We start from the raw sequence: 12,650 nt of genomic DNA on the forward strand, positions 1-12,650 counted from the left end.
AGACGGCGAAAATGCTGCAGGGAGTTAAGGTCAGATTGAACAGCTAAAGAGCTACAGTCAGTTTCATGAATAGTATCTCTGATAAATATACTGTTAAGAACAGTTTGAGGAACTCTTTCCACTCTTTATGAATAATTCAAAACTCAATTCATCTGCTTTTTTAAATAAAAACCAAAACGATTATAATGTAATCCAGTTTCGGCACAGCTGTTGTTGTTGTTTCGGGGGGTTTTATGGATCTGTGTCACATTTGCGACCCTGAAAACAAAAGAGGGCTGGATTGAGGTTAAAAACAGAAAATCTTCATTTAATCCTTAAAAACAGAGGAGGATGAGGTCGTCTTTTGGTTGTTGTTTTTTTTTTTATATGAGCGAGCCTGTTCCCTCCTGCTCTCAGTGACCCCGTCCAGCCAGGCAGGCAGGCTGCTGCTGCTGCTGCTGCTGCTCCATTAAGGGGAAAACTCCCCCCAAACACTGACGATTTGGACATTTCTGGGATTACTGACTGATTAGTGAACACAAACAACCAAATAAGTGGGGTCACACAGGTCTGTGATCTGAACGGCCTGCTGTGTGTGGTGGAGCCTCTGCAGCAGCAATGCTCCACTGCTCTGAGATTTCCTGGCAGCAGATTATAAGCAGCAGTGAACCCAGTAAACATATTTTGGCTTCGAATGAGAAAACTCTAAACCCCTTTAATAATGGCCCCATATTGTTCAGACGTACTCTCTATTTAAATGTTAATCCAGTTTTTTTTCGCAATGCTCTGCTTCACTGTTTATTATCCCTGAGTGTAAATGCATCTTTGACAAATTAGCTTCACAACTCTGAAGCTGTGTGAAATTTTTTAACTTATTACTGTCATGTGTTTTTTTTTTTTTTTTTTAAAGGCAAATAACAAATTCGTCACACACTTTTTTTTTTTTTTTCTTTTCCAGAAGCAAAATTCAATTCCAAGCAGTAAAGGAATTACTGTGTGTGTAAGTCATGCAAGGACTTTGTCTGTCAGCTCCTATTAATGTTAGCCCGGAGAATTCGCCTTCAGCTGCCAGCTCCTGGACTCACACCGAAGCCTCAGAGTGACGTGTGATCCAGAAATCTCAGCTTCCGCATTGTGAAGCCTCATTCTTTCCACGGGGGCCGAAGCTGCTGCTGCTGCTGCTGCTGCTGCTGCTGCTGCTGCTGCTGCTGCTGGGGCCACAATAACGACGGCTTTAATAACAGGGGTCTCTGCCAGGAATGGCATTCTGATCGCCGCCTGCCAAAAAAACACTGTTCAACTCTTTTTTTTTTTCTGACCAATACGTCCAATCCCACCTACACTCAGAGCTGCTGCTGCCACTACTGTGTAACTCAATGGAAGGAATTCGTGCGATGAGCTGAAATGCCAGTAGGCTAACTGCTGGTATTTCTTCACTGGGTGCATTATAATAATAAAAAAAAAAACGTCCCGGGAGTAACACTGACAACCGAGCGGCTAAAACGCAGATGTAGGATGAGATAACCATTTAGTCTGCGTCTTTGAAACTGTCTTTCTCATTGGAAAAAAGGTTCAGTACTGAGATAGTCTGCATGCAACAGCACTCAGCGCCGTCCTCAGATCAAATACAAACTCCAAGAAGAACAAAAAGAAACACTGACTGGACTTCTGCTTTGATTTGTTCGAGTGCAGCTTTATTATTTTTTCTTCCCAGACCACTAATCATTATCAAAAAGCCTGATGTAATGGTGCATCTTGAAAATGTCAAAACTGTGATAATTTGACGTCCAAACGATGAAACGAGAGCATAAAAATGTGAATCATGACACAAAGAAATGAAAGGAAAAATCCGTCGTTCGGCGCACAGATTTGTTGTCACCATCTCGGCCTGAGTAGTTTCCAAATGTGGAACTAAGCGAACACATGTGTTTAAACCCACACACACCAGAAAGTCATCATGTCGTTTGATTTCGGACTGTCTTCGCTCCAGGTTTTTGATTAAAAGTAAAGCTGGGGTCTCGACTTGATTAAAGTTAATGAGGATTAACAGCAAAAAGAGGAGAAAACCAGGTGGAAAAGACGTCAAGTGCATCTGAAAGTTGAGAAAAAATCTGATTCATGAAGGAACGAAAAACAAAAAATGATCACGATCATCGGAAATAATGTGAGTATGATGGAGTAGAAGTTCAGTTTTCCAAATACAGTTGATAGATAATAAGAGAAACTTTAGTTTACATGAGAGCAGAGCAGATTTCCGAAGGCGGCCATGACAGAAGAAGCAGCTCTGTATTTTAGGCTCACTGCTGTTCCTCTTTTTTATGGCCGTGATACAGACCATTAACTTCTTCTGGACTTGTTATTGTTTGCACTTTGTCTCTTTTGCATGGAATTTGAAAAGTGAAGCTTCTGTTTTTCTGTTTACGACTCATTTATCTTCCAGCGAAGACACCTCACCATGATCTCATCTCCTCCTTATCAACTTTCATTTATTTTTCTTTCTTTTTTCAACTCCTTGTTGAAATGACAACCGGTTGGAAAATATCTTGCCAGGACATGAGCACAGAGTTTTTTTTGGAAGGACGTTACACACCGTCACCGCAAAAATTCCCTGAATGATAACACAAATGAAACACTCAACTCAAAGCAGATTACATTCACATGAACAGAATGAAATCAGACGCTTTTTCTAATATCCAAAAATACAACATTTCCTCATCGGCTTTTATGACAATAGCTATCCCGTGTTCCCGAGGCGAAAGGAAACACCTCATAGCTTCCATGTGTCACTTCCTGCTCAGTAGCTAATTCCCACAAGTGAGACTGGAATTTCTACCTAAGCCAGAGAAGAAAAAAGCTTATGAGAGGGAAAAATGGAAAAGTAAAAAAAAAAGAGTCCGTTATCAGATTCGCAGCTATCTGGGCACTTTTCATGAGGCTCAAGTGGTAACAATTTCTGCCTCTCTCTCTTTCTCTCTGATGCTCTTTTTTTTTTTGCAATATTCCCAGTTAACTGAGTCAATCTGTGTTATAAAAGCACCAATGAATGCCGATGTAGGCCGGAAAAATGTGTGGTCACTTCCAGAGGAATTTGTTTATACAAAAGCTGAAGTGTCCTGGTGTGCCTCTTTGGTTTCAGTTCTCACCCTGCAAGCCAAGGCGTCCTGCACTCCGAGTGAGTCCTAATCCTGCAGGTCACGTCAACACAGCGGTAGGTGAGTGTAGGATGACAGAACAAGGCCTCAGATCTCCGCCAGCACAATCAGAGACTGTGTCGTCGCTCCTCGTCCAGCGATTTGATTCGGTTCTTTTTATTTTATTTATTTCTTTTATTTTTTTTTATTCTTCGTTCTGTCCAAACAGTGTCAGATAATTCAGTCTGGACTTGGTTCAGAGAGGCCGTGGTGCGTTTAAGGTCTCCGAGGTGTCTGAGCAACAATCGCCATTGTTATGTGTCAGTGCGAGACCCTCCGAGCTGTATCTGATTCTGAATACAGCAGGAAACAAAAGAAAGAAAGAGAAAGAGAGAGGGAGAGAGAGAGAGAGCCTCGGTTCTTTTTATGCGACCCCGGGGAGCGGATGTTTCCTCCTTTCATGCAAAGAGGAATTCACCTGAGCGTGAAGCTAAAGTGGCCCTGACTTAGTGGTTTCCAGGCGTCCAGGTTCACTTCATTAAATGAGACGCCAGGGAACATTTTTTAGACTTTAGAGAGAGAGGAAGAGCTGGATAAGATGTTACAGAGATACAGAGAGAGGGAGAGACTTGGACAGAAAAGAGCAGGAGAGACAGACACAGATCTGCAGCTCTCGTATTACCCACATAGGCAAAAAAAAAAGGAAGAAAAAAGAAAAAGCGAGAGCCTTCCTGTCATGCGTGTCCCTGTTTGTATTAAAGGCTGGTTCCCTTCACTCAGGTTCAGAGTTTCCTGGTGTTAATCAAAGGCCGAGGTCGGAGGATGACGACTATCGAGGTGGACGCTGCTCGTTTATCAAACACAGAGGCTGAAAAACTACGGAGACGTACAGAACTGAAGGGAAAACACCGGCTGGGATCTGATCGTTGTTTCATGTGGCCGCTATTGGTAAATAATGATAACCTATTTAACCCAGTGTTGTGCACGGTCTGACTCTTAAATATGCAATAATTGGGCTCGGTGGCCCGGGTCTAAATCCAACTCATGGCCCTTTGCAGCAGGTCATCCCTCTCTCTCTGTCTAACACTGCTGTCCTATCACAATAAAGGCCTTAGAAAGCTCAAAAACGTATCTTGCAAAAGAAAAAAAACATTAAAGAAGAACTATGCAATATTTGAGCCTTAATTAAACAGCTTCGGAGTAATTGTGATGATGAAATGACTTGTTACAGGGAGAATGGGGGCTCTCTGACTTCAACCTAGCGCCTCTTGGCCGAAAACCAACTCAAGACAGATCAGAGCCTCCGACCCGGTGTCCCAGCTCTTGTCTCGTCAGACTGCTTTACGGCACTACGACACACGCTCCGTAATCCGTAATCTTTCGCTCCAACTTAGTTGAAAACAAATGCACAGGGGTGGAGTGGTGAGTTTTTACGACAGTGTAAATATGCACTCCGAAACTGTAGGGGGAGCTCTGTAGAGGAAAAAGCGACCAAAACATAGAAAAAGCGACCGGACTTGCAATTAACTGTGTCACATAATCGTCAGCATTCATAACTGTTGTGCTCTCTCTTCGTCAGGTTTACCAGTTGGTTACTGTAAATGATTCACTTTATATTAATACACAACACATATGCATCTGTTTGTATCTGTTTTCCAATCTGGTTCTGCTGTAAAGTAACATATTTAATGGACACCTGCTCAACTCACTGGTTGGTCATTTCAGAATAAAAGTCCCCTGGGAAGAGAAATCATGTAATAATAAGGATATTTGATCCCATGACCAATAACAGTCCTGATTAGTTTCACACACACAGTAAAGCCCCTTTCACTTTTTGTTTCTGTCACTGAAATTTCCTGTCGAATCGAGTGTCAAACTGAGTGTCAAACTGACTTCAGGTCAGATCTTTGTTCCTCCCTTCAGAGACGAGAACACACACAGATCAGTCCACAACACAATAACTTGACAAATGGACATCTCTCATATGTCCCGAGACACAATATGCTCATTGTCTATTTCGCTCTCCATATGTGTGAGCGCATGCACACACATTACACACACACACACACATATTATACACATTACACACACACACACACACCTCCTATTCTCTCAGAAACCTGCTGCCCTGCCAGCACTGGAAAACTTGGAAAAGATCATCTGCTAGAGTTCATCATGCCTTGAATATCCGTTTGGCAGCTCGCACGACTGGAGAACAATCAAGATACTATTTCAAATCCACTGCAGTCGACAGTGGGACACATTATCTCACTCATAATAACCATGTGAATAATGGTGTACAGTCAATTTACAAAAAGAAAAAAGAAAAATCGCCTGTTGCGCCTGTTTCCATGGATTCTGTTTAGGGTCTAAACAGACGGACAAACCTGGAGTCTCACACCCAGAAAAAAACTGGACTGTTTTTGTTTTTCAAGTTATGGCCCTCAAATGTGAACAGGAAGTGGAGACGGAGCTCTGGCCAAAGCAGTAGATTTCAAAATAATGGGCCACAGTTTGACATAAATCAGAAAAGGGACAGATGAGCTGAGTTTAAAGGGTCATTTAAATCCAAATCAAAACGAGATGTCAGACTTTTTGATGAGTACATTGTTATTTCATAATGCATCTATATCGATATCCCTGGAGATATTATTCCAGTGGCTTCCATTGTTTTGGTGCAGCGACGCTCTGATTGGTGGACGTTCCTGAACCTTCTGGGTCCCATGTTTCGTTTCGTTTTTTCTCACAGACGCTGTTACTGTTACGTGACTCACAGTTGAAGCACTTCCACCACTTGGATGGATGTGAAACTCTCCCTTTGGGGTCGTCAATCAAAAAAATACACAGCTGGGAGAGAAAGCGCCTGGTTCTCTGACAAACAAGGTGAATGTATGAGCCGGTGCACATAAAAAAAATAAAAAAAAATAAATAAAAAAAGTGCATTTCTGCAAAATTCAGCCGATCACCATGTTATAGTTCTGTGACTTGTGCCACTAATGGTGGAAAACAGGAGGATTTCCAACAGCTGTGGTGTGAAGAGGGGCTTTTTTATTCAAAAACTCAACTACAAAACATTTTGAATCTGCTACTGCTCATTTTTACAGCGGTGCCAGCAGAGGCTCATGGGTAATGTAGTATTCAGACAGTAGTTTAGGCCTTATCCACACAGAAACAGAGCTTTCCCTGTTCCATCTTTTTCTGTTTAGTTCTTAACAAGTTTTTCATAAACACGGCATATGATTTTAAGAAAGAAGGCTCACTAAACGTCGATGTCCAAATGCAGATACGATACTAAACTTTTGCAGACACTCCTAAACTCTACTATGGTGGTTGCTGATTGATCACCGATGGAATCAATACAATATCTGGGAAACTATGTTCAGTAACTCAATGTAATGAACAGATTTTGCAGGTTTTGTTTTTGATGCATCAGACTTGGTTTTTGTCTCAAACACTTTAGTTTTTTCTCTCATTTATGGTCTGGTTTGAGTTTTGAGTTCGTAGAAAAAGTGACCACATTCAATATCGATTTCAAAACTGAGTACAGGTGCACGGCAAAGTCATGTGGGTCAAATCTCTTCATTTCCTTTAATCCAGACAGCAGTAGCCCACAACATAAGCGTTTAAAGCAGAGAAGCTTTCTTCAGCCCTTCTCTCTTACTTCGCTTCGACTGTTTGTGATTTTTCTGGTTTGAGTTTTGACCTTGACGTCGGTGGCATGAAGAACTAAGGCAGACCAGACCAGACCAGATCAGATCTGATCAGATCGGATCGGATGTGTGCCGTCCTGACAGCAAACGATGACTTGCACTTTTCTAAATCCAGAGTAAACAGCAGTTACCTGTGAGTCAGGCTCCATGTAAGGGCTTGTCTTTCCATCTTCGCTAAAAGTTGGCGACAACACTCTTTCTCCTGGTCCCGGCCTGAAAGACAATACCCATGACAGGGAGAGAGAGAGAGAGAGACACAGAGAGAGGGTGAGTCTCAGATAAATCTTCTCAGGAATCAAAATGTGCAGATTTCAGACATTTCTGCTGAGAAACACCAACTTTTTCCTTCCACAGAGGATTCCTGTGTCTAAAGTGTAATTACTTCTGAGTGTGGATGTTGAAAAAGAGTGAAAGATGCTATTTACTGTAATCATTGTATAATTACTGTGAGCTTGGGAAAACACGACAACTCCCATGATATCCCATAACTGTTGTGCAACATTAGCAGAGCAGGGTTGTTGTTTTTTTCTTAAATTGGGCCTAAATAATGTCGTTTAGCTGCAGTTAACAAATCACTCACTTGTCCTAAAGTTGCTTTGAGTTGCGTGAATGCATGCATGCGAACGTTTGGCAGGTTTTTACATTAGGAATGGGATAAGGCTACGTCCTGGGCCTCCTCCCACTGGTGCACAGATAAAGTCATCATCACATCATAACTCCAGTGTATGAACTATCCAGAGCAGGCTGCAGTCTGAGCCACAGGCTGCTCACAAAAAAAGTAGTGATAACTGAATTACTGGTATTTGGGATTTCCCTCCTCCTGTTGAGATTACTAGTAATTGACTCCAGTTGCACATAGTTTTCAAACAGGACATGACTTACTGACTGGCAGCGATGATAAAACACGTTATTTAGAGCTGCTGCTGCTGCTGAACGCGGCCTACTGTGCGTGCATGAGCGGGAGTCGGACGCAGTAATTCATTTTGCTCTTTAACAGGCAGAGAATTAAACGCTTTGCTGAAACAACTTGTGTGTTTCTGCTCCCTGTGATACATGCTTCGCTGTTTCACTTTCAGGGTTCATGCTGAAGCAGTTGTGGTTTTTGCATGTCACATAAAAAAGATCTGAAGAGGAGAAGGAGGAGGAGGAGGAGAGGATGAGGAGTTTTGTTGCCATGGCGCGGGCAGCTGAGCGGGAAAGCAGCCAAGGGCTAAAAAAGAGGGTAACACCAGGACGTCGCAGCTATACAGTGTGTGTGTGTGTAAGGAAGGAGGTGTGAATGAGTGAAGAGAAGCACACAGAGACATAAAGACAATTAACTCTATGTATGTGTGTGTGTGTGTGTGTGTGTGTGTGTGTGTGTGTGTGTGTGTGTGTGTGTGTGTGTGTGTGTGTGTCTTCATCCGCCCCACGCGGTGAAGGTTTGACATCCCTAAGTGATGAGGTCATCGGGCTGCAGCTGGCACGGCGTTGGCCGAGCCGAGGCTTCAGATATGAAACATGGAGGTGTTTGTATCAAAGACGTTCTTATGAGGCGCCGAGTGTCTGGCGTCAACAACCAACAGCTACTCGCCCTCCCTCCCTCCCCCACCACCACCACCACCCTCCTCCCTCCTCTTTTACCAATTTCACCAGGACAGAAAAGGCCCGCGGTGTTTTCAGATTTTTGTTTGGTTTCGATGGTTACGGCAACAAACAGCTCCATTCATGACGAGTGAAGAGTGAAAGTTCAGCCTGAAATGGCTCCCTCCATTTAAAAAATGACATTTTGGAAAATACAGTACAAGAGAAACGGTGAGGAGAGCGCCGCCACCGCCGCCGACGCGTGGGCGGACGCCGGCGAGGGAGCAGAGCTGCACTCATTACACTGATAAACTGTCTTCAAGACGTCAGCTACCTACTTGAAAAGTGAAAAATGTTCCACTTTGAGAATGACGCCGTTGTTTTGTCTTTTTTTTTTGGTTTCGTGCTTACGGCTGTACGTCATCTAAACTCTTCAGATTTTTAAGCAGTGGACAGAGTTGAGGTTTATTACTTCTGCCAGAAGGAGAGAGGGAGAGAGAACGGAAACAGTTTCTGGATCTTCTCAAATATAAACCAACAGAAAATGACCACAACAGACAGAAACAATCTGCTGCACACAAGTTTGATCACAGACAATGAGCTGCTCTGTTACTCTCTGCATTGATTCAGTGTGTGTGTGTGTGTGTGTGTGTGAGGGATAACCCTGATCTGTCTGCTCCAAGGATGGAAACAAGAGGAAAACCTGAGTTAACCAGAACACGATGATGTGCAGAGATATAGAGGGATATTTAAATGTTTTATGTCATGTCACTAAAACTGAAACTTCCTCCTCCTCCTCCTCTTCCTCCTCCTCTTCCTCCTTGTCGTCTTTGATTTCCACCCACCAGCTCATAACTGAACACATCAATGACAGACGAGACTAAATAACAGGAAATAAAGTGGAATAATAATTCACATGAGACGTGGGGTGAAAAGACGACGCACGAGGAGCTCATTTCTAAAAAAAAAAAAAAAAAAAATCCACATGTTTTCATTCTGGTAACCAATATATTTAGTTACTGGACCACAAGTTGTTTGATTATCCTCATTCATAAAAACACAAGACAGCTCCATAAATCACATGATATTGACAGGAGACGCCACAACAGGATCAAAACAGTTATAAAAAAGAAAAAAGAAGAAGACAAAGAAATAAAAAATAAAGCCATAAAACGCTGCCACAGAAAAGCTGAACATACGGGTTCATGACAGAAAGATATACTGTAAAGAGGATAAAACGCAGAGAGAAAAGAAAGTCTCAGGTCATCACAACAACTTTTCCATTCTTTCCTTTGGTCATACCCCCCTCTTTCATCTGACCTCCCCCTGCCAGGTTTAATTTCCTGATTGAGGGGGGGGGGATCTGGTTTTTGGAGCTGGTGGATGAGTTTACTTTGGCTGTTCAGCATCGGCGTGTTAGAGGAGGAGCATGAAAACCGAGTGCCCTCAAATTAAGATGTGGCCGATCAGAGAAGATTTCAGGGTTCAGCAGCAGCAGCAGCAGCTTGAGGAGTCGGTCCGTCAGAAACAGTTAATGGTTGATATGAGAGGAGGTGTTCAAACACTTGAGCTGGTCGGTGTTAAAGGGATAGTTCACCCAAAATTCAAATTTCACTCATTATCTACTCACCCTCATGTCGACTAAGGGCTGGGAGAAGTTTCAGAGTTATCCGTGCCTTCTCGGAGTTACGGGGGGGGCTCAGCGTAGCAGTGCATGTCCATATGACGGTTGCAAATGGATACCAACTGTCTTCATAATAACAAAAGAACACACCAAAAAACATCCAAATACTTCCGCTATACAAACAAGCTTGAAAAATAGACATATTTAATTTTTTTCGGGACAATTTCGCATTTCGGGGCTTCAATGCAAGACGGACATTACATACGAGCAGCATGGAGGTATTTGGATGTTTTTTGGTGTGTCTTTTTGTTACGAAGACAGTTGGTATCCATTTGCAACCGTTATATGAACATACACTGCTACGCCGAGACCCCCTGTAACTCCGAGAAGGCACGGATAACTCTGAAACTTCTCCCAGCCCTTAGTCGACATGAGGGTGAAATTTCAATTTTGGGTGAACTATCCCTTTAAGTCTACATCTGGGTGATGACAAGATCAGTGCAAGACGGAGAAAGCATCCCTCCACTGGAGCTGACTTTATAACCACCACAATAAAAGAAAGAGACCGTGGGAGGGATGACGTGATGAAGGGATGAAGAAGGAGGAGGAGGAGGAGGAGACGCTGCTGGTGGTGGTGGTGGTGGCAGCGGGGGCATGAGTGTGAGCTGGCTCCTTTTCTTCTCCGTCCCGTGCAGCGTTTTATAATTCCTCAGCCGTGAGTCACAGGTCGAGGAGTCAGTCACAGGGTTTGAATCTTTCACTCTGTATCTTTTCTCTGCCTCTTCGCTCCGATTCCTCCTGAATCCTCCTGAATCCTCCTGAATCCTCCACCCTGGGTTTTTTTTTTCTTTCTTTCTTTCTTTATTCTCCAGATCCATGATCATATCTGCTGTGTCTGCTCACATACAGGCATTATTACACATCATCACCCCCCCCTCTGCCCTTTACCCTGGCCTTGCTCATTTCTACTGCATCATGTCTCTTAACCTTCACCCACTACAGCCCTCCCAACAGAGACTTTGATAATCAAAACCGACTGCACAAACACAGTCAGGATGGTTACAGCAGAGCAGCTGAGATTCACAAGCTGTATCCCGATTCAGGGGCCGGATCCTTCGGAGGATCCAGTCTACGTGCTCTACGGAGGCAACGGCTTCGGCACGCAAAGAATCTTGGGATACGGGAGGCCACAAAGGACGGGTGAGGTGCGTCCTCCTAGAGCAGGCAAAGGGAGGAGCCTTCGAGTTGGGACAGGCCTTGTTGTCACATCGCTGTGACGTAATCGGCCTTCAAATGCGTTGTTCGAAGGATGCAGCCGCTGAATTCGGACACAACAGCAGCTTCACAGAGGCTTCGTCCATCTCTATGTGTCAGCATTTTGACCAGTGCAGCCTCAACTCAAACGGTCACTCACTAACTTCTTGTATCTGGCCAAAGAAAAGTCAAAGTGACGATTTTCATTCAACAACAAAGAACTTCTGCAAGTGTGAGGCATGTTTACGCTGGGTGTCTCAAGACTCAAGATTCATTTCTGAAAACATGGGCAAAAAATTGAGATTGGTGAAAAACTGAGTTTTAGGTTCCTGAACGCCACCATGTTGGGTGTGCGACTCCTTCATTCAATCTAAACTCATGATGCTGTCAAAGCAGAGCTCTTATTAACAAACAGGAAGTGAAGTTGTTTTTTTCCAGGCATCTGATTGGCTGGCATCATGGCTCTGTACTTCCTGTGTATTTATTTATCCAGAATTGTGTAGATGAAGATATTGATGAAAATGGAGGTGGAAAAATATTTGTTTTCATAAACACCTGGCTACACATGGCCTCAAGTCATCAAGATGCAGCTAAAAGCGTTTCTATAAAAGTCCAGTAAATGAACCTTTGAACTCATTTTTGCTACTGAATTAAGAAGATGAAACTTTTCCTTGAAGTTCAGTTCAACAAAACATTGTGTCTCAGTCCCGCCGAGTGGTTTTGACCAAACCCAAGTTTAAGTTTAATGACTCCGGGATTGGAGAATATATAATATATCTGCTTCTTAATCTTCCGTTTCCCTCCCAATAAAAAAAAAAAGATGGAGATGAAGATGAATGGACTCCAGTGAAAACTCTCTTGCACAAATTAAATTCCTTTGAGCCTCTACGAGCGTTTGATATTTGACTGAACTGATCCTTTAAGCTCTAAACCATCTGCACGTCAAACTTCATTCCAGCCTCGACCGAACTGTAAATTTTCCTTTCTGCAGTAAGTGGAACTGAAACAAGAACAGCAGGACGTCCCCTTCGTTTCTTTTTTTTTTTTAAATACAAGAACAAGAGTAACACACGCACGCACACACACGCACACAGACACACACACAGAGCTTGAGCATCATGACTCATTTCTCAGCACATTTAACTTGCCACCCCAGCAGGAGTCTTTCCGAACAGCTTGACCAGCGGTGGAAACACGTCCCGACCGCCATCATCTGTTCCTCGGGCCTCCGCAAACCACACGGCTTTTCTCCAACAAGAAGAAGAAGAAGACGAGCTGGGAGGAGGAGGAGGAGGAGGAGGAGGAGGAGGAGGAGGAGATGGAGGAGAGGAAGATGAAGAGGAGCTGAAAGGAAGAACGTGGAGGAAGAGGAGGTTTCTCACCAGGTAC

The 12,650-nt window shown here is 43.4% G+C and overlaps 1 protein-coding gene across 1 annotated transcript in view; it reads right to left on the reverse strand.

Annotated features, from left to right (window-relative positions):
* The window catches only part of pdlim4 (PDZ and LIM domain 4), a 47,530-nt gene that overhangs the window by 19,464 nt on the left and 15,416 nt on the right, over window positions 1-12,650 (reverse strand). The window contains exon 3 of the mRNA XM_083987276.1: window positions 6,952-7,033. Within this exon, the coding sequence (XP_083843402.1) occupies window positions 6,952-7,033 (82 nt within the window). The remainder of the gene's footprint in view (window positions 1-6,951; window positions 7,034-12,650) is intronic.

This window comes from Trachurus trachurus (genome assembly GCF_905171665.1).
Source record: "Trachurus trachurus genome assembly, chromosome: 14".
NCBI lineage: Eukaryota > Metazoa > Chordata > Actinopteri > Carangiformes > Carangidae > Trachurus > Trachurus trachurus.